The sequence below is a fragment of the Kogia breviceps genome, chromosome 8 (assembly GCF_026419965.1).
Source record: "Kogia breviceps isolate mKogBre1 chromosome 8, mKogBre1 haplotype 1, whole genome shotgun sequence".
Lineage (NCBI taxonomy): Eukaryota > Metazoa > Chordata > Mammalia > Artiodactyla > Physeteridae > Kogia > Kogia breviceps.
In genome coordinates, this window is record NC_081317.1 from 13810817 (window position 1) to 13838727 (window position 27911).

The 27911-nt window shown below is 37.7% G+C and overlaps 1 protein-coding gene across 2 annotated transcripts in view; it reads left to right on the top strand.

The window, feature by feature from the left end:
• Positions 1 to 27911, top strand: part of MEGF9 (multiple EGF like domains 9) — an 86571-nt gene that overhangs the window by 45474 nt on the left and 13186 nt on the right. For both annotated transcript variants that reach the window (XR_010841880.1, XM_059071268.2), the window contains exon 3: positions 24148 to 24284. Coding sequence is in view for 1 of the 2 variants with exons in the window: in XM_059071268.2 (XP_058927251.1) it covers positions 24148 to 24284 (137 nt within the window). In the remaining variant the exon portion in view is untranslated. The remainder of the gene's footprint in view (positions 1 to 24147; positions 24285 to 27911) is intronic.

Genomic DNA, 27911 nt, shown 5'->3' on the forward strand with positions numbered 1-27911 from the left:
CGTGGGCTCAGTAGTTGCTCCATGGCATGTGGGATCTTAGTTCCCCGACCAGGGATCGAACCCACGTCCCCTGCATTTGAAGGCGGATTTTTTTAGATTCCATATATACATGTTAGCATACAGTATTTGTTTTTCTCTTTTTGACTTACTGTCACTCTGTATGACAGACTCTAGGTCCATCTATCTCACTACAAATAGCTCAATTTTGTTTCTTTTTATGGCTAATATTCCATTGTATATATGTGCCACATCTTCTTTATCCATTCATCTGTCAGTGGACACTTAGGTTGCTTCCATGTCCTGGCTATTGTAAATAGAGCTTCATTGAACACTGTGGTACATGACTCTTTTGGAATTACGGTTTTCTCAAGGTATATACCCAGTAGAGCGATTGCTGGGTTGTATGCTAGTTCTATTTCTAGTTTTTTAAGGAACCTCCATATTGTTCTTCACAGTGGCTGTATCAATTTACATTCCCACCAACAGTGCAAGAGGGTTCCCTTTTCTCTACACCCTCTCCAGCATTTACTGTTTGAAGATTTTTTGATGATGGCCATTCTGACTGGTGTAAGGTGATACCTCATTGTAGCTTTGATTTGCATTTCTTTAATGATTAATGATGTTGAGCATCCTTTCATGTGTTTGTTGGCAATCTGTATATCTTCTTTGGAGAAATGTCTCTTTAGGTCTTCTGCCCATTTTTGGATTGGATTTTTTGTTTTTTTGATATTGAGCTGCATGAGCTGCTTATAAATTTTGGAGGTTAATCCTTTATCAATTACTTCATTTGCAAATATTTTTTCCCATTCTGAGGGTTGTCTTTTCATCTTGTTTATGTTTTCCTTTGCTGTGCAAAAGCTTTTAAGTTTCATTAAGTCCCATTTGTTTATTTTTATTTCCATTTCTCTAGGAGGTGGGTCAAAAAGGATCTTGCTGTGATTTATGTCATAGAGTGTTCTGCCTATGTATTCCTCTAAGAATTTTATAGTGTCTGGCCTTACATTTAGGTCTTTAATCCATTTTGAGTTTATTTTTGTGTATGGTGTTAGGGAGTGTTCTAATTTCATTCTTTTACATGTAGCTGTCCAGTTTTCCCAGCACCACTTACTGAAGAGGCTGTCTTTTCTCCTTTGTGTATTCTTGCCTCCTTTATCAAAAATAAGGTGACCATATGTGCATGGATTTATCTCTGGGCTTTCTATCCTGTTCCACTGATCTATGTTTCTGTGTTTGTGCCAGTTCCATGCTGTCTTGATTACTGTAGCTTTGTAGTGTAGTCTGAAGTCTGGGAACCTGATTCCTCCAGTTCCGTTTTTCATTCTCAAGATTGCTTTGGCTATTTGGGGTCTTTTGTGTTTCCATACAAATTGTAAGCACTGCATTTCTTACTACAAGAAAGGAAGTTAAATTGACATGAGACTTGAGGAACAGAAATGGGAAGTTGTGGAACTATGTACTTTGGCAAGAACATATGGGTGAACTCTGAGGAAACACCTCTGTGTTCTGCTCTGCTATAAATTATATGTGGGTAAGTTAAGGGAAAAAGGAAATTGTAAACAAGTAGTGTGATATGTAGCAGAAAGGAGGTGGAATCTGAAATTAGTACTTTGATTCCAGTCTTGATTTAGCCACTTACTAACTGTACAATCTTGATTAAGATATTTGACCTCTCTGAGCCTCAGTGTTTTCATCTGTAAAATAGGATTCATAAATGTAGCATGAAGAACTTTTGTGAGAATTAAATTGTGTGTGTGTATACCCACTTACATTGTAACTGGCACTTAGATTCGGCTCAGTGACCCCCCAGTAGTTGAGTCTGTTTTAAAATTTTTTTTAAATTTTATTTATTTATTATAAATTTATTTATTTTTATTTTTGGCTGCATTGGGTTTTTTGTTGCTGCACATGGGCTTTCTCTCTAGTTGCAGCAAGCGGGGCTACTCTTCATTGCAGTGCAAGGGCTTCTCATTGCGGTGGCTTCTCTTTGTTGCGGAGCACGGGCTCTAGGCGCATGGGCTTCGGTAGTTGTGGCATGTGGGCTCACTAGTTGTGGCTTACGGGCTCTAGAGCTCAGGCTCAGTAGTAGTGGCACATAAGCTTAGTTACTCCACGGCCTGTGGGATCTTCCTATACCAGAGCTTGAACTCGTGTCCCCTGCATTGGCAGGTGGATTCTTAACCACTGCACCAACAGAGAAGTCCCCTGTTTTTTTATTTAATGAGGAATAGAATTGGTGACTCATAAAAGAGGAGAATTAAGTCACCCAGTCTTGGGTATGAGTAGTAGGGGTTAGGATATCTGTTTCTGTTGGTAGGCTAAAGAAGAAATTTTTAACTGTAGAAGAAAAAAAAGTTCAGCTTATTTTCTTCCATTTTAAAGAAACCCATATATGCTTTTTAAAATTGGACATTTCATACTTTAGAATAATAACAGCTAAAATGAATTGAATGCATGCTAGGCACTATTCTAAGGCCTTTACATGTAGTGATTAATTTAATCCTCACAGCAACCATATCAGGAAGGCACTATTATTATTATTCTCATGTGTACAGGAAAAGAGTTGCAAGTTAGGTAATTTGCCTAATGATACAGCCAGTAAATAAGAGTTGGAATTGAAACATATGCAATCTGGATCTATAGCATATATTCCTATCCATTATGTTGGTATAGCCCCTCTCAAAATCTCAGCTATTGAGCAAAGTGAGTGAGTATTGTAAGAAACTTTGTTACTGTGGTGCCAACTACTTGATATTTTATAGGAATTTCTTCTGATTATATAGTTGGTGCTATGTGAATAACTCTTCTTGGGAAAGAGTAATCCCAGTTTTAGCTTAGTAGACATTGAGAACACTAGAGGAAGTTAATAAATATAGGCTAAATTTCTAAGTAGAGTAGTTTAGAGTAGGAAAAAAGCAGGAATAATTAGGAAAGGATTTCCAGAGGAGGTAGGAACTGAGTTGTGCCTTACAGGTTCTGATTTGGGAAGAGAGATGAGAAGAGAAAAAAACATGTGACTCCAAGAGAATTGCCCAAGTTCATACAATGAGATGAGAAATATGATCTCCTAACACATATGCAAATTCTCTTCTGTCATGACCTTCTTGTTCTTTTTTTTTAAAATGAAAGTAGAAATGTGGACTCACTTCTATCCAGATTCTCTGATACATCTACTGTCCATGCATGAATAGCTGGCTTTTTAAAAATTTATTTGCCTGTTCTTTTTTTTTTGCCTGTTCTTTATGCCCATATATTTCAGTGGGAGTTGCCCCAGTGAGGGTAGAATTTGGCTGCAGGAGCCAGATGTGGGTTGAGCAATGTCTTTGTGTGCAAACACAAGTTCCTTTATGTACTGACAGATGGCCACCCCTCACATCAACAGTGGTGTTCCAACCTGTTTAATTGGGAAGGATTTGGTCTACAATATCTATCTTTTCATTTTTGCTTTTGGAATGCATTTCTAATATTTTCCTGGTTCACATTTGGACATATGTCGAATAAATGAATAGAGAAATCAGATAGCGTTTTAAAATCTCAATAAAGCAGTATGCCTAGTGAGAGCCTGACTCTCTTAATATAGCCTTAGAATGTCATCAGGGTTGACTTATATGTAGGCAGTCATATACTGATTTGAGATTTTTTTAATGTATCCATAGTAGGTTAGTATACAAGGTGGTGCATCATTTAAAACTGTCTCTGTGAGACAACAAAGTTCTGTCATTGCGTTAATATCCTTTCCCATAAAACCTGTGGTTGCTGCTGTATAGTGTATGTTAAAATATTTACTACTTTGCATTTTAAATTATGGGAATATGCCCCAGGGCAGAGGGCAAAATTTTACTCATGAAATAAACTTAGGCTGAAATAAATGTCAAATAGAAAGATGACAAAATCGCCAAGACTTACATTCATATGGGGCTCTGAAAATCATCTGTTGTGTAATAAGAAGGAGTAACAGTTGCTTGTGTAAACTCTTACTTATTACTTTGCCTGTAATTCTGGGACATCAAGAAAAATTTGATCACTAGAAACAATTAAAACTTGAGGAAACCTTTGTCATTTTATTTACTTATTTCATTTAACAGACATTGCATTTGCCAACTATATGTCAAAAGATATTATTTCTGTGCTCAAGGAACTTGAAATGGAAAGATAGAAACACAAACATAATATGAGTATTTATAAAGTACACAGGAGATTCAGGAGGTCTTGAGAGAGAAAGTTGCATTTAAGTTGAAATTTGAAGGATGAGTAGAAGTTTGCATGAAAGAACAAGCTATGTTTTAGTAGACTGCAAGTGGCTCACTATTTCTTGATGGCAGGGAACACTTGACAGTGGTAGAGAGGAAAGGTTGAAAAGATGAGATTTTTATCTATTTGTTTACTGTTGTATCTCTAATACCTACAATAGTGCCTGGTACAAAGTAGACTCAGTAAATACTTGATGAATGAACACAATGAATGAATGGTTAAGAGTAAACAGGGCCAGACCACAAAGGGCCTGATATGCCATGTAAATTAGTTTGTCCATTGAAGAATACTCAGTAAGGAGTAACATTGGATTTGCTCGTTAGAACAATTACTCCATCAGAAGTCTGGTGGATAGAGAGTGAGCTCAGGCAGAGAGACCAGGGAGAAGGCAATCGTGTAACTCTCCAAGCAATAGAAATTAAAGGGCTGATCTAAGGCATTGACACTGGCATTGGCAATGGTGCTGGAGAGGAGGGAACCAGCATAAGGGAGAAAGTCTACAGAACTAGATGGTTGATTGTATTTATAGAGTAAGAGAGAGATAGATATGACTCCCATGTTTCACTCTGGCTCTGGCTCTGGCACAGGCACATGAGTGAAGATATATTCTATTAACTAGGTAAAGGATACAGGTGGATAAGCAAGTTGGAAGGAGATGATTATGATCTTAGGCTTCAACATGTTTATTTTCTATGGGACATTCAGATACTGGTGTCTGGTAGACAGTTGCACATGCATTGTGTGCCAAACTCAAGAAATCTTATAAACTAGCTAGCATATTCTTAGGAAAGGAAACTAGCATATTCTAAGGAAAACAAAACAAAGCCTCATAGCTTTAATTTTACTTAAAAATAACTTTATTCTATACCCCCGTTATTATTCTTGCAATTATACTACCAGTCTCTAGTTTAAATTACCTTTTTTTTTTTTTTTTGGTACACTCAGTATTTTTTTCCTTGAAGGTAGAATTTTGAAAGGTAGCTATCTTGGTCAGAAGCAGGTAACTGATCTCAGCCCTTATCCTATCGTGGTTCATTTGTTTCAGTAAATGTTTCTACAGTTCCAAATGGTTTATATCTTAGAAAATAAATCATGTAAAGTTCATGGTAAAACAGATTAGAATAAAATTTGAATGTTAATAAATAGCCAGACAGGGGCTTATTTAGAAAAGGCACTGAGTGCATTGAGGTTTAAATGTAAATAATACATGTCTGTTACAGTTTGGAAAGCTTTGTATGTTTTTCAGTGCACTCTGTCTTAAATCCTCCTTTCAATACAGAGCATGATCTGCCCTCCTGGTCTTCTAATTATTAACTAGATATTATCTGTAGTCGAATGAAAAAAACAAACAAAACACTTTTTCCTCCCAGCTATTGGTGACCTTTGTGAACATTAACGTAACATGTCACAGTGAATTGATGTAGTTGCTGTTGATCAAATGCGTAATTTTTCCTAAACCATATTGCGGAATCCTCTGCTTCTTTCACTTTATTAAGCCAGTTTTAGGTCAGTTTGGAATTTTAAAAGAAATCTTTTGAAGTTTTATTATTGATAATATTAAAAGATTATTTATTTTGCTTCTTCTGAAAAGCTCCCCCAAATCTGTAGTTATATATATGCTAATAGTACACATAATCAAGTTCATATAAATATAGTATTTGGTACCAAGGTATTTATTTGTTTAACAAATTATTTGCAGGATACTTTAATAGACCTTGCGGGAAATAAATAAGACAATGCAAAGACCAAAGGAGCTTCTGGTCTAGTAAGGTCATTAAGAAATACATATATATATAAAATACAAGGTAAAAACTGAGCCACATCATAAAATAGATAAAATGTTAAGGGGATTAAGAAACTAGGAGATATCACTTATAGCTGGAAAAATCAGAGATGATTTCATTGAGGAGATAGCTTTTGACCTCAGTTTGAAGGAAGGAAAGGATTTAGACATACCGAAGTACAAAAGGTGGAAAAGAACGTTACAGAATAGAAACAGCAAGATTAACATCTCAGAGATGTGCTTACACAGGATGTAAGGTGGAAGAGCAGTGGGGCAGAGGAGATAAATCTGGCAAGTCCTGCTGGGGTCAGGTCCCAGAGGGCCTTAAGGGCCAGACACATGATTTGGATTTTATTCACAAAGCAATTTTAAGCAGGTAAAAGATCAGCACTGTGTTCTAGCAGTAGTAGATTGGGTGAATATAAGTAGGGGGAGATCAGAGGCAGAATGAAAACTGTGAGATTGGAGAGACTGCGGAGAGAAAGGAGAATGGTGATCTGCTCCATGATAGTGTTTCTGTGCATAATTCTCTAGAAAGTTTATGATTTTTGCATTAATACATGCACACAAATCTAAAGGCAGTTTGTGTTTCTAAGTTGAATTTAGGGAAGTGCTTAGTCCCAGCATTCCTTCTTAGGCCCATACCGTCACTGTATGCCTACCGTTCTTCCTTTGTTGCAGGCTGCAGGAATTGAATCTGCTTTCCTATGCTTCAGTTGTTGCTACCACCCACTGTATCCCACGGGATTTTTATTCCCTCATAAGCCTTGCTGCTAAGTGTCAAGCCATGTCCCCATACTCATGTTCTTTCTGTGTTGCTAAAAGTAAATCCAGGGGCCCTTTACCTTTTAAGCATTTTAAAAACTATTCATCTTTATAGAGAGGCCTGTGGGGGTAGCAAACAATAGATATGGGGAAGTTGAAAGCTTATACAACTGATAAACTTTCCGCAAACGGGCTTCAAATATAGGCATACCTCTTTTATTTTACAATTAATTACTCTGACACTCATGTGCCTCAGTAGCATAAATCCAGTGCCCTCTTTTTGCATCAATCCATTCCCCAACAATTAATTACTAATTTTCCAGTAGCTCTAGGAGTCAATCCCCCTCTAATGCTGAGTATCAGGGGAACATGGTTCTGATCAGTTCACTGATCTTGTTGTTTCTTACTCTTATATTGAATTTTGGGGTTGAGGCCTGACCCTGAACAACCTGACAGATGATGCTTGCTCACTACTGAGATGATGCTTTTACTGGTCTAGAATCGTTGGCAGCAACGCTTCTTTGAGGTAGGATGAACCCACTCCCTTGGTTCCAAGTTCCTTCAATTATACTCTAAATTGGGGCTCGGAAGTTATAGAGATTTAGCAACTGGCTCCTTTAGTTTATACGTGCAGCTACATCCCAGTGTATAAGCCAGTTCCAAGAGTACTGGCTGAGGACATTTTGTAGAATCTTTTACCTAACAAACTGTAAATCTCCCTTCTTCCCCAATACAAAAGGTCTTGTTAAACCCTTCTCTCAGGACAGTGGGGCTCTTCACTCTAAACTTACTAAGGGAACCCTAACTTAAATGATTCTTTTTTAATTTTATTTTAATTTTTAGCATCTTTATTTGAGTATAATTGCTTTACAATGGTGTGTTAGTTTCTGCTTTGTAACAAAGTGAATCAGCTATACATATATCCCCATATCTCCTCCCTCTTGCATCTCCCTCCCACCCTCCCTATCCCACCCCTCTAGGTGGTCACAAAGCACTGAGCTGATCTCCCTGTGCTATGCGGCTGCTTTCCACTAGCTAGCTATTTTACATTTGGTAGTATATGTAAGTCCATGCCACTCTCTCACTTTGTCCCTGCTTACCCTTCCCCCTCCCCGTGTCCTCAAGTCCATTCTCTACGTCTGTGTCTTTATTCCTGTCCTGCCCCTAGGTTCTTCAGAACCTTTTTTTTTTTTTTTTAGATTCCATATATATGTGTCAGCATACGGTATTTGTTTTTCTCTTTCTGACTTACTTCACTCTGTATGACAGACTCTAGGTCCATCCACCTCACTACAAATAACTCAATTTCATTTCTTTTTATGGCTGAGTAATATTCCATTGTATATATGTGCCACATCTTTATCCATTCGTCTGTCGATGGACGCTCAGGTTGCTTCTGTGTCCTGACTATTGTAAATAGAGCTGCAATGAACATTGTGGTACATGACTCTTTTTGAATTATGTTTTTTTCAGGATATATGGCCAGTAGTGAGATTGCTGGGTCATATGGTAGTTCTATTTGTAGTTTTTTAAGGAACCTCCATACTGTTCTCCATAGTGGCTGTATCAATTAACATTCCCACCAACAGTGCAAGAGGGTTCCCTTTTCTCCACACCCTCTCCAGCATTTATTGTTTGTAGATTTTTTGATGATGGCCATTCTGACTGGTGTGAGGTGATACTTCATTGTAGTTTTGATTTGCATTTCTCTAATGATTAATGATGTTGAGCATTCTTTCATGTGTTTGTTGGCAATCTGTATATCTTCTTCCGAGAAATGTCTGTTTAGGTCTTCCGCCCATTTTTGGATTGGGTTGTTTGTTTTGTTGCTATTGAGTTGCATGAGCTGCTTATAAATTTTGGAGGTTAATCCTTTGTCAGTTGCTTCATTTGCAAATATTTTTTCCCATTCAGAGGGTTGTCTTTTGTCTTGTTTATGTTTTCCTTTGCTGTGCAAAAGCTTTTAAGTTTCATTTCCCATTTGTTTATTTTTGTTTTTATTTCCATTTCCCTAGGAGGTGGGTCAAAAAGGATCTTGCTGTGATTTATGTCATAGAGTGTTCTGCCTATGTTTTCCTCTAAGAGTTTTATAGTGTCTGGCCTTACATTTAGGTCTTTAATCCATTTTGAGTTTATTTTTGTGTGTGGTGTTAGGGAGTATTCTAATTTCATTCTTAAATGATTCTTTACCCAGTCAGTAGGATCTGCTTGAAGGTTATTTTCTATCTCTGCCTAAATGGCAAAGCAATTGCAAACTTCTCTTGCTAAAGAAGAAAATACCCACATATTTAATCTCTATTTAAACATCTCTCTGATAAGACATTTTACTACACTTAAAAAGTTTAAAAATCTTATAAACACGTAATATTTTTCTGGTCTGTAGTTTGACTTCCTTCTGAGATGAAAACAGCACACAACACAACTTGGCAAATACTACTAACGTTATTACTACCACCATCAACCCCAGAATGAACAGTATTAACATTTATTGATTATTTACTGTGTGCCAAGCTAAGTGCTTAAATATACTCTCTTGTAAGGATAAAATAACAACTAGTTGAAGTGGTATTATTCTCATTTTACAGGTGAAGAAACTGAGACTTGAGTAATTTGCCCCCCAGCAGACAACTAGTAAGTGGCAGAAACAGACTCAGACCAACACCTGTCTGACTATACTGCCTTCAGTAATTCCCGGAGTTTCTTAGTTGAGCAGCTGAACCTCTGCTTATTTTCCAAGTAAGCGTGGTAACCATCCTAGGTTTAGCTACCATATAGACAGATTCCTAGCATGAAAAATTATCCTTTGAGTGGTAAAGATAACATCATCAGTAAAAAGTCATGTGAGTATCCTGTACTCTCTGATATGGTGAAATGAGAAGGGCATGTTACCTCTGTGATATCTTTACCCCAAATTCCTAACTTCAGTCTAATCATGACAAAACATCAGACAAACTCAAATTGAGGAACATTTTACAAAATATCTGACCAGTACTTTTTAAAAGCTTCAAGGTAATAAAAGACAGAGAAAGACCAAGAAACTGTCAGATTGGAAGAGGCTAAGGAGATGAGTAAATGTAAGGTAATATCCTGGATTGGATCCTGGAACAGAAAAAGAACCTTAGTGTAAAAATTAGGAAAATCTGACAAAGTCTATAGTTTAGTTAGCAGCATTGTAGTGATGTTAATTTTCAGTTTTGATGAATATACCATGGTTACATGAGAAGTTAACAGGGGAAGTTGCATGAATGGTATACAAGAACCCTCTGTACAATCTTTACAACTTTTCTTTAAATCTAATATTATTTCAAAATAAAAAGTTAATAGAATTGTTATTTGGAACAGTCAGTCAAGGGAATATGGATAGCATTACTGTCTTATTATGAGGGCAGAATTGGTCCTGGTGACAATTTTTAGCCTTAGATCCACAAGAGGAATCAGGATAAGGAAATAAACTTACGTTGTTGTCATGGAGATCTGCCACTTTAGATGTATGACGTTGTGGTTAGAATATACGATCAAATTCGTAGCCTACTTTAATATTTTAAATATCTTCTTTCTCTAAAGTTTTAAGAGAAGAGCTTCTAAAATGTTAGTAGACTTAGGCTAAAATAGAAGGACGCTTGTTCCCACAGAGAAGGCTTTGTCTTCCCCTGTGTCCCTTGAAAGAAAATTAAATCAGCATGACTTTCTCCATCTCAGATGTTTTTTTCATAGCAAGAAATATGTTTCCTGTAGGGTAGAGAGAAATATGGGACTATTCATCTTTTTTTCTCCTTGGATTTGATTTCCACTTAAAATATCTAAATTTCTCAATCCCAGTTAGAGATTTGGGCTTGAAGTTTCTCAAGATTTCCTTTAAAAAGGAGCATAAGTGCTTCAGCCATGATTATTTTGACATTCAAAGTGGATAGGACTAGTTTTAAATTATTAATTTCATTATTATTAAAATCATTATTATGCTTTTTTATTTATTAAGATAATTCTCTGGTATGATATATTCCATTAGTTTCAATAATTTGGGATTTTCAAGCTTGCCCCTGTGTTTATAAATTCATTAGGTTTCCAGAGAATGTTAATAACTAATATCTGTAAAGTCACTTACAAGTAATAGTGTTCTTTTCTCCTGTACATTTTCTCATTTGATTCTAACAACAACCCTGAGAGGTAGGTAAAAATTGTTATCCACCAAATTACAGTTGAGAAGTAATATTTGAAAGGTTACATAATTATATAAGCCCAAAGTTGGATATCTATTACATACCAGAGTGAGAAGAGTCATCTCAAGGTCTTCTGACACCATATCCCATGTTCTTTCTGTTGCATTAAACTCCCATGGCTTGCAGTTCTGGGTGAGTATACTCCCTTGTGCTCGAGGTCAGGAGTTCTTAATCTAAGAGGGGGAAGCACATGAAATGTAATGGTCAATCTGTGCATTTTTCTGTGGAGAAGGTCTGCAACATTCAGTTGATTCTCAAAGAGATCTGAGATACCATCAGGTGTAAGAAGTTTTCTGAATACTATACAGGAAGGGCATAGATGTTCTTCTCACATTGCCAAAAGCAGTAATGAAAATATGGCTTATATTATCAGTACTGGAATCCCTTCGTCTCTTCTGCCAATTCCCAACACATACACTACAACCATCTCTTTAATTTTTATTTTTCCTGGTCTTGAGCTGATTCTTTTAAAAGTTCTACAGTTAAATAGAATGTCCAGCAAAACAGATACTATAGGTATTTGAAAGAAAGGTTTTTGCACGGAAATAGTTTTAGCTTTCTTGACTAAACTGTTTACCTAAGGAAGCTGCATAATTTAGCAGGAGGGTCAGAAGGAAACTAACAGCTAATGAACACTGTTGAACCTCTATGTTTGATGCTTTAGCCATATAACCTCTCTGACTTCTCAGAACAACTTAGCTATCTTGCTCTTAGAGGCTAAGTTACTTAGCAATATGGCATAACTAATAAGTGGCAGAGCTTAGATTTGAGACTAGGTCTGTCTGACTCCAAGGTTCTCTCCACTGTACCCTAAAATATAATGGGCAAGATTAGATATGGCAGCGGCTCAGTGTAAGTGAAGTTCTGGGTGTGGTTAGCATGATTCATCCACCTAGGAAGTGGCTCATGGAGACATAAATCTAGAAGTCAGATCTGGGCACAATGAAAATAAATATTGCATAGAAGGAGACAATTTGAAATAATGAGAGTATGTGTAGAGAATAATTTGAAAGGTAGGATTTAGCACATTAATGAATATCAAAGCTGAGTCCACCTGGCTTGCTGGAGCCTAAATGGCAGGCATTTGACATGCAGGAGATCTGAAAACAAGTGTCATGGACTTAGCCATTGAGGTGGGAAGTGGGGAGGCAGGGCAACTGGGACCAGGAGCCAGGCATTGAGAAGCTAGGGACAATAGTTGTAATTCAGTCATTGAGAATATAGGGGACTGAGGTCAAAGGAACCAGTAAGCAAATGGAACTTGATGACAGACATCACTGAGGTTGATTGCTGTGAAGTACCCTCTCCTTAGGTCAGAACTGATACCAAATAAAGGGTTCAGCACTAAGCCTAGAGGCGGAAATTAAGTCAGGGCTAAGAGCATTAAAAGTAGGGAGTGAGGGCTTCCCTGGTGGCGCAGTGGTTGAGAGTCCACCTGCCGATGCAAGGGACACGGGTTTGTGCCCCGGTCGGGGAGGATCCCACATGCCGCGGAGCGGCTGGGCCCGTGAGCCATGGCCGCTGAGCCTGCGCGTCCAGAGCTTGTGCTCTGCAATGGGAGAGGCCACAGCAGTGACAGGCCCGCGTACCACAAAAAAAAAAAAAAAAAGTAGGGAGTGAAATAAGAACAATGATATTTTTCCAGTTAATCTAGTGCAGTGGTTCTCCAAGTATGGTCTTCAGACCAGTATCAGCATAACCTAGGAATTAATTAGACATGAAAATTCTTGGGGCCAGCCCTAGACCTATCTGAATCAGAAATTCTGTGATAGGGCCGGGCAGTCAGTATTATAACAAGCTTTCCAGATGCATGCCTAAGTTTGAGCACCAGTGATCTAGTGGACAATGTTGCCCCCTAAAACCTAATGTCAACTTATATGCAGGAGAAAACCAAGAGGCATTCTAGCCTCTGTTCTTTGTTTATATAAGGATTATAAACATTAAAGAGGCCCTTTTAGCAGGGTTATAATAGAATATTGAAGTTAAGTAAAATAGCATTTTCTTTGAGGGCTAGTAATTTTATTTTTATCTGCTCTTCTTTGTCCTACTTTAAAGAACAAACCTAAGGGGGGCTTCCCTGGTGGCGCAATGGTTGGGAGACCGCCTGCCGATGCAGGGGACACGGGTTCGTGCCCTGGTCCAGGAAGATCCCACATGTCGCGGAGCGGCTGGGCCCATGAGCCATGGCCGCTGAGCCTGCGCATCCGGAGCCTGTGCTCCGCAGCGGGAGAGGCCACAGCAGTGAGAGGCCCGCGTACCGCAAAAAAAAAAAAAAAAAAAAGAACAAACCTAAGGGATCACTTGTCTTCCAAGGTTGATTGATGCATCATGGACCAGTCATTAAATGTCTCATTTTGCTCACCTAGAATAAATATCCTATTTCTGAGATTCTAAGAGGTTTATTTAAATGTGATATCAAGTATCAGGATTAGGTGCTTGGAAAATATTAAATGGACTAAATTGAAGACAAATAGTGCACTCAGAAGGCATCAGAGTTAATGAAGAAAGGTGCATAGATTTTGGAGCCAGATTACATAATCATTAAACAAAAAAGTTTGAGTGTCTTATCATGTGCCAGGCACTGTGCTAGGCCGTGGGAATACGGCAGTGGAAAAAAAACAGGTAAAACACCCTGATTTCATAGAGTTGACATTCTTTTGTTTTTTAAGAGCTGACATTCTTGATGGGGAGAGAGAGAATAAACAAGGAAATAAAATATATATTATGTTAAATAGTAAGAGATATTATAATTTTAGATAGTGTAGCTAGCCAAGGCCTTGTTGAGAATATGACATTTGAATAAATAACAAAAAGAAGTTAGGGAGCATGCCATGTGGATCCCCTAGGGAAAGGGTATTGCTAGTTGAGGGAACAGCAAGTACAGGGTTCCTGATGCAGGACTATGCCTAGCATATTTGAGCAAAAGCAGGGTGATTGTGGCTGAAGTGATGTGAGTTGGGAGAAGGGGTTAGGGGAGTACTAGGTAAAGCAAAATATATACACAGATACTCAAAATACTGTTCTTTCAATATATCTATATTTTCAAAATATTTTATGTGAAAAATGGGGGGGAGGGAAATAAAGCTATAGTAATTAAGACAGTGTGGTATTGGTTCAGGAATAGACAAACAGATAAATAGAACAAAAAAGAAAGCTCAGAAACAATCCATGATTGTGAAGACATTTGACATATGGCTTAGGGATAAAAGGATGGACTTTTCTGTGAATTGTACTAGAGCTTTGATTATCTGTAAGGAAGAAAATGAGATTGGACCTCTAACTTTCTTCATATGCAGAAATAAAGGTCAGGTGGATTAAAGACCTAAATGTGAAAGGCAAAACATAAAGCATCTTAATGACCTTGAGGTGGAGAAGGATTTCCTAAACAATAATGTTAATGTTATGACAGTACTTACATAGTCTTTACTATGTGTCAGGCACTGTACTCTATGCTTGACACATTAACTAAGTTAATCGGCACAACAAACCTATAAGAGAGGTACTATTATTTTCTCCATTTTATAAGTGAGGAAACTGAGGCACGGAGAGTTTAAATGATTTACTTAAGGTCATCTGGCTAGTAGGTGATAAAACCAGGATTTGAATCCAGGTGGTTAAGCTCCAGAGTTCATATCTTAACACCTCATTAAACTATGAAACTTATGAAAAGAGTGGAAAGACAAGCCACAAACTGAGAGAAGATAATTGTAGCACATTATACTGATAAAGGCTTGTTTTTCCAGGAATACATAAAGAATGTGTACAAATCAATGTCAGAAATGCTTGGGCAGACTCTTCATAGAAGAGGAAGCTTAAATGGCTAATAAACATGAAAACATGTTCCATCTCATTAATAATCAGGAGAATGCAATTAAAACCAGAACGTGATACCACTTCAAGCTGCCAAATTGCCCCAAATTTAAAAAGCCGATGACATCAAGCATTGGTGAGGATACAGGGCAATGAGACCACTATTCCACTAGTAATGGGAGTGGAAATTGTTGCTGCCACTTTGGAAAACAGTTAGGCATTGCCTAGTAAAGTTGATCATGCACAAACTATTACCTTGCCGTTCCATTCCTTGGTAAATACCCTAGAGAAAAGCATGCTCATGTGTACCAGAAGGGACATACAAGAAGGTTCACAGAAGCCTTTGGTATCCATAATAACAAATGAAAACAGCCCAAATGTCTAGAAGAATGAATAAATACATAGGGTTATAGTCATATGATGAAATATACAGCAGAGAAAAATGAATGACTACAGCTATACACATTTACAGTGATGAATTTCAAAAATGTAATATTCTACTGAGCAATAAAATAGTGAATCGAACTATACATAATTATTTTTATTAATGAAGTTTAAGAGCAGGCAAAACTATATATTATTTAGTAATACATACAGAGATGGTAAAACTCTTAAAAAGCTAAAGAATGATTAAAACTTAGTTGCTTCTGGGGCAAGAGAAAGGGTGCAGTTGAGGAGGGCCGCTTAAGGGGCTTCAAATGTCTCACTAGTGGGTATCAAAGTTTTGAGTTTATTGTTCTTTAAATAACTCAAAGATGATTGTATTGTCTTTAAATTTGTCTACTTCTGTTTTTTTCAAAAATAAATTTATTTATTTTATTTATTTATTTTTGGCTGCTTTGGGTCTGTTTCTGCACGTGGGCTTTCTCTAGTTGCAACGAGCAGGGGCTACTCTTCGTTGCAGTGCATGGGCTTCTCATTGCAGTGGCTTCTCTTGTTGAGGAGCACAGACTCTAGGCATGTGGGCTTCAGTAGTTGTGTCTCGCGGGCTCTAGAGTGCAGGCTCAGTACTTGTGGCGCACAGGCTTAGTTGCTCTGTGGCATGTAACGTCTTCCCGGGCCAGGGCTCAAACCCGTGTCCCCTGCATTGGCAGGCAGATTCTTAACCACTGCACCACCAGGGAAGCCCTAAATTTGTCTACTTTTGAAAGAATATTTCATAATTTAAAAATGAAGACTGAAAAACTTTTGCAAAATTATATCAAAAAAGTTGGTAGGGGGAAAAAGAAAGCTTTGCAAGGAAACTGGCTGTTATGGGGCATTTGCAAATAGTGCTAGATACAGGTAGGAAACAAGAGCTCCTAAGTCTTGTAATTGTATTGAGACAGATCGGAAGCAATGTCTTATTTCTTTGGCAATTGTTTTAAAGTCTCATTCAACTGAGGAGATATTTAAATGACTGACGACTGAGCCAGGAGAAGATCAACATAAAAAGCTTCTTCTAGGAGTTTTGCAAGTCTATAGAGATGAGCACATTAAATCCTTCTGAATTGCTTTCATTATGTACATAGAGGTAATCTGTAATATAGAAGAGAGAGAAGAAAACATTGTATTAGTAGGCAGGAGACCTAGGCTCTGATTCTGATTACTCTCTGGCTGTGTGACCTCGAAAACTGAGTCGTTCACATTGCTGATTTTCTAACAATTGGGGATATTGACAATATTAGTATTTTACCATATATGGAGCTACTAATATTCAGAAGATACTTAAATATGTAAATTTAGCCAATGATTACAATCTTTTGAAACAGGGCTTATTATTCTTATTTTTCAGATGTGGAAACTTAACCTGCCCAATAATCAAACAGCAAGAAAGTGACAAAACTGAAACTAATGAATGTCATATTGTAAGGACAAAATTAAGTAATGTGTAGATAAATATTGCTCTATGCACTTTATTTATAACCCCATAGTAGGAATTCAGAAAATGTTAATATTGCCCCCTGACCACTCCACCCCCTACAGGGTTCAGAACACAAAGGCTTAGTTAGGACTTGGGTATAAAGGACTTGGTCCTTAGTACTGCTGATATCAACATTTTGAGTTAAACAGGTTTTTGTTCACTCATCTGGAAACTAAGCCACCACTTATGCTGTCATTTCTGTGAGAAAATGAGTTCTAAATTCTAAGCTCTGCAAGTTAATTTTTAGAACTCAGCGTGAAAACAAATTAAGTATTAATAATTGTCGTTTTACTAAGCAAACCTTTTACAATGGTTACTAAAGAATACAAATGTCGGGCTTCCCTGGTGGCGCGGTGCTTAAAAATCCGCCTGCCGATGCAGGGGACACGGGTTCGTGCCCCGGTCCGGGAAGATCCCACATGCCGCGGAGTGGCTGGGCCCGTGAGCCATGGCCGCTGAGCCTGCGCATCCCGAGCCTGTGCTCCGCAACGGGAGAGGCCACGACAGTGAGAGGCCCACGTACCGCAAAAAAACAAAAACAAAAAAAACCAAAGAATACAAATGTTATGAGAAGCATCATCTTTTCAAGAAGATGATACTGGGACTTCATGCTTTTTCTGTTTTCAAAATGACTTCTGAAATGCAGAAATCACTATCAAATAATGGAGTAATTGTGTGGGTTTGCGAATTCTTATGGCTATATTTCTTCCATTAAAAAAAAAAAAAGTGAAGGAAGTAAGAAATAACTTTCGTAGTTTAAGTTTGCCTCCCAAGTTCTGGCTCTGGAAATATGCTACTTTTATTTTTTTTTACCATTAAGTTTTACTTCTGGCTTTTCAAATAAACTTTTAAATTTGATTTTTGTAAGACCAGCTATCAGAAAATATTTTTACATTTAGGCAGTGCCCTTTTTGAGTATTAATAATTTCTGTTCAAATATGAATTTCCTCTAAACGTATTTTAGACTCGAAAAAACAAGGAATGTTTAGCACAATAGCCCAATGTTTTCCACAATAAAGCTATCTTCTTTTTTCCTCCAGAAAAGGAACTTTGCTCATTGCATAATGGTCTTTTCCATGATGGTAGAAAGACAGAGGAACACTAAATGCAAATAGTCTTTTGCCAAAATGTCTGATTATTGAGTTTGTTTCACAAAAAGGAGAAACTATTTTTCTCATTACCTTTACAAACCATGAGCCAAACATGATATTAAGGATTGTTAATAACTTTTCATGTTGTTTATTTTCCCATGTAAAAGCTTTTTCTGGTTAGAAAAACTTTTGCTATCTGACTTTTAATATTATTTTTAATATATTGGGAGAGCTTGCAATCAGCAATTTTCTAATTTGACTCTGTTTTAACTAGTAGTTTAAGTCTCTTCCTAAACTAAATTGCTTTTAGTTATTAAAAGAGGCAGAAGAAGAAAATTGATACATTTAATTATCTCTCTTTTTCTGTTTCTTGTTCTTTCCATGTCAGAGTGACAACATGTAAGCTGTCTGAGGAAGAAGGAAGGAGGAAAAGCAAGGCTTCTGAATAAATTAATTTCCCCTAATTAGAACTATGTACCTTTGTAGTTACTCTGTGACTGTTTGAATTAAAATTGATAACATTATATATAAAGGTATGCCATGCACATAATTTATACCTTGTAAATCTTAGGAAGAAAATAGACAATGTTTTTGATAATGTAAAACATGTCAAGACATTTGGAAATTTAGAAAAAAGTTAAATCAATTAGCTAGTTGGTACAAAAGCGTATTAGTTCTACTGGCTTTGGTCCCACCTAATGTAGGATTTTGCTGATTCTTTTTCCCTTCTCAATTTTTAAATTTTCTTTCCAAAAACTGTTTCTACCATGTGTTCATAATGTGCTCTCTTTTCCTAGCCACATTTTTGCTCCAAACTAGTAATTACCCCATAAATTCTTGCCATTTTTCTAGGTTTGTTAACAGAATTTTAAAAGTAAATAATCTTGTCTGTTTTTGCCTAGTAGAGATTCTAACTCATTCTCTTTACAATTCACAGAAAAAAATTAAAGATCTAGGACCATTGTCATCATTTTCATAGTTCTTTCATTTTTTGAGTACTGATTATGTGCCAGACACTGTGCTAAGTACCCTGCATATGATCTTTAATCCTCACAAGAATTTTACAAAGTTTGGTATAATTATCTTCATTTTACAAATGAGAATACTGAGTCCAAGATAGAATAAGAACTTAGTCTCAGCTAGTTACTAGCAGAGCTGGAATTTGAACCAAGCTCTCTATGTCTCCTCAGGCTATGAATTTTCCATAGACCCTGATACCTCCCTTCCTGTGTTCTACCCTTCCTACCCTAGTAAAATAATGGAAATTCTGAAGATCTCCACCCACTCATCTTAAAACAGAACCTTTAAAATGATATTTTGGTTAGTACTTGTATGACATAAATATGTACAATATCTTGAGATGACACACCATGGAACTTCCTTTTGAAAAACGAATAACTTCATGTCAGAAAATACATTCTTTGTTTACGTTTTATGAGAGAATTTTTCAAGTGTTTAAACCTTGTAATAGTTCACACCTGTCAGTGTGATAAATTCTATAACTAAGCACTGACACCATAAGAAAATCTGATAATTCTGTCTGGGATAATTTAAGAATGTATAATATATGTTTAGTTGTACTTAGTGTAGCTTAGTTCCACAACGTTTGTGCTTCCTTTATAGATAATTCCATATTCTTCTTTCTGATATAATTATCCATACTTCATTAGTTCTTTACTAGCAACTAACTCATGTCTATAAAAAGTGATGCCAGATGAGGAAATTCTATCTTAAATTCTTTGTTAGTTGATCTCAGTAGTATAGATTTCTGACTTTTCAAAATCCAGCTCTGTGCCCTTATTCTCCAGATATGAAGATGTGAGTCTTTGGTTCTTTCATTTTAAACCTATGGATAAGCATAAGTGGTCTGTTAACAGGCCTTTTTTTTCTTTTCTTTTTTTATAAAATTTCATTGCATTTATATCATTGACCTTTGCTTCAAAAAGCATTCAGCGGTCTTTAACAGAGGGAGACCATGAAAAGCGGTGTTGTAAAGGCTTTATTCTATAAAAGAAGTCACACAGGGACAGCTTTATATTTGCTGAGTGATTTAATGCTTATACATGCAGACATTGGCCATGGGCCATGAGTAACATGATGGAAAAGCACTACTAGTTGCAGGCTCACAACCAAACTTCCCCACTCCATTCTATATTTTTTTAAAAGAGAGAAAAAACACCTCCTTTCTTGTTGTTTTAAAATCTACCCAGGAAAAGTGATGCATGGTATCTAGACTAGTCAACCACATTATCAAGATTCATAAAGCCACTTTTTTTTGTTGTTGTTCTCACTGTTGTGGCCTCTCCCGTTGCGGAGCACAGGCTCCGGACGCACAGGCTCAGCGGCCATGGCTCACGGGCCCAGCTGCTCCGCGGCATGTGGGACCCTCCCGGACCGGGGCACGAACCCGTGTCCCCTGCATCGGCAGGCGGACTCTCAACCACTGCACCACCAGGGAAGCCCCCCCCCCCCCGCTTTTTTTTTAAATGAAGAACTAAGGAGCATATTCTCCAGGGAGAAAGATGCCTGCTTAAATCAGTCTTCTGAGTGCCTAGAGCAGAACTATGAAGGGAAAGGTCACTTACAGGAATAGCAACTACTTTGGGAACACTATATTATGGTTATGAGATATTATTAGGTGATTATTAGGTGATTAGGTATTCCAAGGCAATACCTTTTTCTTATAGATGGTGGATTGGGCAGACACTGTCATTAAAAGTAACTGTTGGGCTTCCCTGGTGGCGCAGTGGTTGAGAATCCGCCTGCCGATGCAGGAGACACGGGTTCGTGCCCTGGTCCGGGAAGATCCCACATACCGCGGAGCGGCTGGGCCCGTGAGCCATGGCCGCTAGGCCTGCGCGTCCAGAGCCTGTGCTCCGCAATGGGAGAGGCCACAACAGTGAGAGGCCCGCATACCGCAAAAAAAAAAAAAAAAGTAACTGTTTATTCTTTTGTATACCAAATAACCTAATGTCTATAGAGAAATGGGGAGCAAGCATATTTTGATTAACATTTTTAAAGCCTTGGAAATTGGCTAAGGCCAGTCTCCAAAAGGTACATTATATCCTTTATAGTTTTCTGACAGTATAGTGAGACTTAAGTTGACTGATTCCTTCTTGTTGAGTCATAAGATAATCCTGAACTTCATATTTGACGAATACAGGTTTACTATGCTAGATCTTTAAATACCTTGGGGTATTCTGGTGTAAGACTGCGTATATGTATGCAGGTGGGCTTTTGGGGTTTTTTTTTTTTCAGTTGTTTTCTTTTTTGCAAAGTTACTTGAGAGACTTGGAAATGTACATTTCTGTTGCATTTTTAAAGAGAATAATCATCTTCTATAGTATGATTGATACAAACTTTAAGTTTTAACTAAACATCAAAATATCTGGGCTTGTGTCTCTGAGAACCTTGGACTTTGTTAGGCTGCAGTCTCTTCATGCAGAAAGAACTCTCAGCTTTTGTTAAGGAAGACCTGAAACTTACTGGCAGTGAGAAAAGAGACTGGGATTTATTCTGGGCAAGGCAGAAACAGCTCACTGGGGTCAGAACCTAAATAAATGGTGAATTTTGGTGCTTGGAATCTGCAGAATAAAGCTTAATACGCAAGTGGGTATCAGATTATTTGGCAGTCAGATTTCCTGTACAGATATAGAGTTAAACTGAGGAAAGGGTTGGTAGCAGAGTGGGAAAGTCTGGCTTTGTATAAATAAACCTGCCTTTACTAGGTGTGGACAGTAACTTTAACCCTCTGAATTCCCTCAGTAGTAAAATGAGGGTTATGACCGCCACCTTGTAGAGTTATTTTGAGGATTAGAGAGAATATATATTTATTGACATAGACCCTCAATAAATGATGACATTGTTTTTATCATCATCACTCCTGCTTTCAGATGCTTCCATTTTACATTTTCTGTAAAATTATTTGTAAATCAAGAAATTACGTAACCAAGTATATGACAGCTTTAAGATAGAAATACAGCATTTGATAGGTGATTTCTCAGATATAAGGCTTTAAGATATGTTAAGTATTTATTATTTACATAAACCTGGCTTTCTTTCCTTTCTGGAATGGTTTTGAGTTATGCCTTAAAAATATACCATGTAGAACTGTTTTTCTACTCCTTTTTGGCATACCCTGGGATATTGCAAAGAACCATGGTAAGTGGGAGAGAGAAGTAAACTTCAACTCTAGCTGCTTAAAATAGTTTTTTAGGATAGAAGGCAGAAGCGTCATTATTTAGCCCAGGGCATGCTGATAAACAGAGAGGCACATCTCAAATTTAAAAAATAATTCTCAGGTTTGTATGCTGCCAAGTAGAATACACACAGCTGAAAATTGCTTTACTTCCATTCTACAAAGTTCATCCCAAAGTTCCAATAACTCAAATTTAAAACTTCTATTTTTATTACAGAAATAGGAATATGGGAAGCAGTAGGGGATTACTTTAACTGACATGCGTAAGAGCTGTGTAAGTATTAATAATTTTAGCTTAGTCTTCTGAACGAAAATGAACAACCCCATAGGGGCTCCTTATTAGGAGCTTAGTCTCTAAAATAATTATATTGAAAAGCAGTTCTACCTTATATTGTCTCCCATCCAATATGACTGGTGCCAAAATTTTACTGAGATGAAGTCTAAAAACTTGATGTCCAGAATGAGCATATAAAGAAAGGTTGAAAAAGGGAAAGTACTTTAGCTGTTTTGAGAACTCTAGTAATTAGTATAGTCTTTCATCTTTCTTTTTCCCTTCCAGTGCTTAACTCTAAAACTCAGTTTGTGTATTGAGCATTATTTGTTAAGCATATATTAAGTGCCTGCAGCAAACCAGGAACTATACTAGAATCTGAGCATACCAAGATGGCTAAGATACGGTCCCTGAACTCAGCAAACTTACCGAGTAAGATGTATGACATGAAAATAGTTAGAGTACACTATTCCTAGGCTCGTGCTAAGTCTTGAAGATAACCTTTTAAAAAACTGCATGATATGGCCTTTGCCTCAGGTCTTTACCAATCTAACTAGAGAAACAAGAGTTACATATATGAAAGAATATAGAAAAGTCCATAAGTAGCAATAAAATGTATGGTATAGAGTGTGTTATGTCAGGAGGCCAAAAGATCTCTGTCAACCAGTCAGGGAAGAGTTTCATGGGAAAAGATGAGCCTGAAAGCAGGAAAAAATTTCGAGAGGTGTGAAGAGGAAAGATATTCAAAGAGGGGTGACTATAGAGTAAATAAGAGAAAATTTGAAAGAAAATTTGACCGAAATTGGTGATATATTGGATTTGAGGGAATAATTGGAAGAGCATGGGTAGAGAGAGAAGAGGTGAAAATTACAACAAAGATGTAAGTTTCACTGATTAGAGAGAGATGATGTCACTGATGTAATTGACATCTAAGAAAACAGGTTAATAGGAAGAGATGGGATTCTAAATAAAATATTTTTCTTACTTTAGATTTTTAGTCTTCTTTTTGGGTTGACAATCTAGAATTTTTATATGGATTTAATTCAGAAACCAATAGAGGTCCCCATTGTAGTTATATTTACTTAGTTGTGAATTCCAGTTAATTATCAGAAATATTTTAATACAGCATTGACCTAAAGTAGAAAAATCAGGTCGAGTTTCCAGCACATTCATTAAGGTCCTGGCCTTCATACTCTTCAGCCAAAAGCTAGATTGCATGAGGGCTGGGTGGTGTTTCTTCTCCAGATTGGGCAGTGTGGATGCTGAGGGAACTGTGGAATGATTCAGGAATGAGATGTAGCAGTAGTGCCAGTTCTGTGCCCCAGTGCTTTTAGTAAATAAAGATTTTGAAGGACCAGGGACTTATACTCTCCATGGTTCCTTTATCATCTATTTTAAACTACCCAAGTGCAGAGGATTAAATTGTCAAAAATGATTAGTGTTAGTACTATGCTAATTGAATTAATATAGTCATGAAGCTGCTCAACTTCCAATTCAAAATAAAAATCACTCAGGGGCTTCCCTGGTGGCGCAGTGGTTGAGAATCTGCCTGCCGATGCAGGAAACACGGGTTCGTGCCCTGGTCCGGGAAGATCCCACATGCCGCGGAGCAACTAAGCCCGTGAGCCATGGCCGCTGAGCCTGTGCGTCCGGAGCCTGTGCTCCGCAACGGGAGAGGCCACAACAGTGAGAGGCCCGCATACCGCAAAAAAAAAAAAAAAAAAAAAAATCACTCAGTACATCTAGTGACTAGAATCTGGTTGAAACTATTTCTACATTAAGATTATCTATGATGGGATATTAGGCAACAAAACTTCCAAACGTATTTACTTTTGTTCATTGTCTTTGCTTTTATTTGCAGTTCTGGGAAATGTCAGTGCAAAGTGGGTGTCACCGGCTCTTCATGTGATAGATGCCAAGATGGATATTATGACTTTAATAACGGCTGCTTGCCCTGCCAGTGCAATAATCGGTCTGCCAGTTGTGATGCCCTCACAGGTACACACTTTCCTTACCTTTTTATATAATTAGTCCGCTGTTCTTTTCACTTTGAAGTCCTTCATCCATGAGTTGATTTTCCCAAATAGTTTGTAAGGGTCTTTCTCTTCTAAGTAGGTTGTTAATAGGTCATAGCAAGCCAAACTCCTGCTATAACAACTTTAAAAAGATATATAAATTTCAAAAATCATATTGGTTGGAGATCCATGGAAGAAAGGAAAATTATATGAACTAAAATTCCAGAGAGGGTATTCCTAAGTAAGCTGATGATCAACCAGCCTTTTTCCTTTCAAGGGACATTGCTGATTCTGGGCACAGACTAAGGAGCAGGCTTGGTCCAAGTAAAAGAATTCTTCTTGAGGAAAGAGATACAAGAAGAGCTTCTGGCAGTCATTTGGGGCTCGCGTGATGAATTGGAAACTAGAGGAGCCCTAAACACAAGGCCAATTTTCCCACAGGACATAAGCTGACTGTGCAGGAGATGGAAGGCTGTCCCAAAAGGTAGAAAGAAATTCCTCAGTCTTGTGGTGCTTAAGAGACAAAATCTCTTTAGAAAGAGAGGACCTGCTACAACATACAACCCTCTCTCTCTCAAGACATTGCCAGATTCAAAGGTGTGTGGAGTGGGACTTAGGCTCACATTACTTAAGGGAAGTACTAATCTGTTGCAGTCTTTCAGAACTGAGGAAACACATGCCTGCTAGGTTTTCAGTCAAAAGCCTTAAGAGGGTCATGACCAAGAAGTAGTGATGAACCATAGGTGAACTGATTCATACTAAAATTGCAGTCCATCCTCAGCCTATCTCAATTTCTGATTGAATTGAGGTGATCCTCTCATTATGTCTGTATAACAGAGGAAAGGGGAATCATCTGTGGTTCTTTGTACATTGTGTCTGGCAATCAAAACACTAGACAATGCTCAGGTAGGAAAATGTGACCAATAATAAAGAGAAAAACAATGGAAGCAGACCCACAGATGACCCAAGTGTTAGAGGTAGCATAAAATGACTTTAAAATAACTAAAATTAGGGCTTCCCTGGTAGCGCAGTGGTTGAGAATCCGCCTGCCGATGCAGGGGACACGGGTTCGTACCCTCGTCTGGGAAGATCCCACGTGCCGCGGAGCGGCTGGGCCCGTGAGCCATGGCCGCTGAGCCTGCGCATCCGGAGCCTGTGCTCCGCAACGGGAGAGGCCACAACAGTGAGAGGCCCACGTACCACAAAAAAAAAAAATAAATAAATAAAATAAAATGAAATAAAATAAATAAAATTAATATTTTAAGAAAACAGAGGAAAAAACAGACAAAATAGGTGAAAAGAGGCAAAATTTCAAGAGATTTGGAATCTATAAAAAATAATCAAAAGAATAATCTAGAACTGAAAAATATGTCTGAAATTAATACCTCATTGCATGGACTTAACAGCAGTATACAGCACATACTGTGAAGACAAGGTTATATACCATAGTATACAGTGAAGACTAGGTTAGTAGATTTAAATACAGCTCAATTTGAAATATCCAAACTGCAGCATGAAGGAAAAAAATGCAATGGAAAGAACAGAGCAGGAAAGACACGTGGGAAATAGCCAAAAGGTCTCACATAAATGTACTTGAAGGCTCAGAATGAAAGGGGAGAGATATTGGGACAGAAGCAAATATCTAAAGAGATAATGTCCAAGAGTTTTCCAAATTAATGAAAGATATCACCCACAGATTCAAACAGCTCAGCAAACCGTAGGCAGTATAAAAACAAAGAAAACCACATCTAGGCTTACTTAGTTAAACTATTTAAAACTAAAGACAATGAACTTTTCTGCTCTTCAGTTTTCCTAAATGTAAGGATTAGACATACTTCCTTGGAAATCTTTTATTCCCCAACAAAAAAAATCAGAACATACTAGTCTGACAAGTACAAGTGTTTTTATGAGACCAAGGTAGCAGAATATTTGAAAAGAAAGTACCCTGGGAAAATGTGTTGAAATCTTATTCTTCATTCTAATCCTGTAGTCTGTGGTGAAACAAATTGATTTAGAAGAAATTATGTTTTTTTGTTTTTTTGTTTGTTTGTTTTGGGGTTTTTTTTGCGGTACTTGGGCCTCTCACTGTTGTGGCCTCTCCCGTTGTGGAGCACAGGCTCCGGATGGGCAGGCTCAGCGGCCATGGCTCACGGGCCCAGTGGCTCCGCAGCATGTGGGATCTTCCCGGACCGGGGCACGAACCTGTGTCCCCTGCATTGGCAGGTGGACTCTCAACCACTGCGCCACCAGGGAAGCCCCTGTTTTTTCTTTCAGTTATGTGATCTGGTGCCTGCCTACTTGCCAGTTCGATTTTGTGCTATTCTTTTTCTTTACTGTTTGTGATCCAGTCATATTGGCTTCTACTCCTGAAACGTGTTATGTTCCCCTGTCCCAAGATTCTCATACATGATCTTTCCTCTGCCTAGAATGGTCTTTCTAATATACCTGTACCCCCACCCCTGGCCCCTTTGCCTTATTAAACCATATCCTTCCTTCAGGCCTTCAGTTAAAAGTGACTTCATTAGAAAGCAGTTCATGCTCCAGGCTAAATGATAATTCCCAATTATACACTCTCATATACACTTGTATTTTTTTCATAGCACATATCACAGTTTGTAATTTTATATATATATATATATATATATATATATATAAATTTTTTTTTTTTTTCGGTACGCGGGCCTCTCACTGTTGTGGCCTCTCCTGTTGCGGAGCACAGGCTCCGGACACGCAGGCTCAGCGGCCATGGCTCACGGGCCCAGCTGCTTCGCGGCATGTGGGATCTTCCCGGACCAGGGCACGAACCCGTGTCCCCTGCATCGGCAGGCGGACTCTCAACCACTGCGCCACCAGGGAAGCCCTGTAATTATATATTTATTTGTGTTTATGAGTCGTATATGGTTTATTCAGTACATTGTAAGTTTCATACCAGTTTTTTTCACTATTTTATACAATATTTAGCAAAGACATTTGCACATAGTAAGTATTTGCTAAATTTTTGTTGAATAAACGAATAAATGAATGGAGAAACTTACAGAGCAAAGATGAGTTTCAATCCTGGATAACGACAGAAGTGCTTCATCATGCTGAGTTGATTTAAATTGCTCCCTAGGTCGTTTATGGTACCAGGAAGCAGTCTACATTGCTGGTTGTCATTTCTAATTTTCCTTGCAGCAGCGAGGTAGCTTTCTTTAGTGTCACGTAAATCCCAACCTGTTTTTGCTCAGGAGATAATTTAAGGCAAAAGAAATCCTTTTCATGGTTATGATTTCTAAAGTAGCTAATAATAAGAAATAAATGGTTTCTCTGTTTGGAAATACAATAAAAGTGGACTCTAATGTGAAAGAGTGCAAATACTTAATATAAAACTGCCAGGTTAATATAAAATCAGTCTTTCCTTTTGTCTCAAACTTTGAAAAGATTTTTTTTCAACAGTGTTGTGATACGGTTGCCCTCTGGTGGCCACTTACTGTGTTTTTTGCAGTTCTTATTTCCCCCACCTGCCTAGTCTTTATCTACACCTTGTGTTTTAGATTGAAGTAGATTTTTAAACTAACCTTTTCATGATACAATATATTGAGAAAAATATTTTGGAAAGCAGTATGTCTTA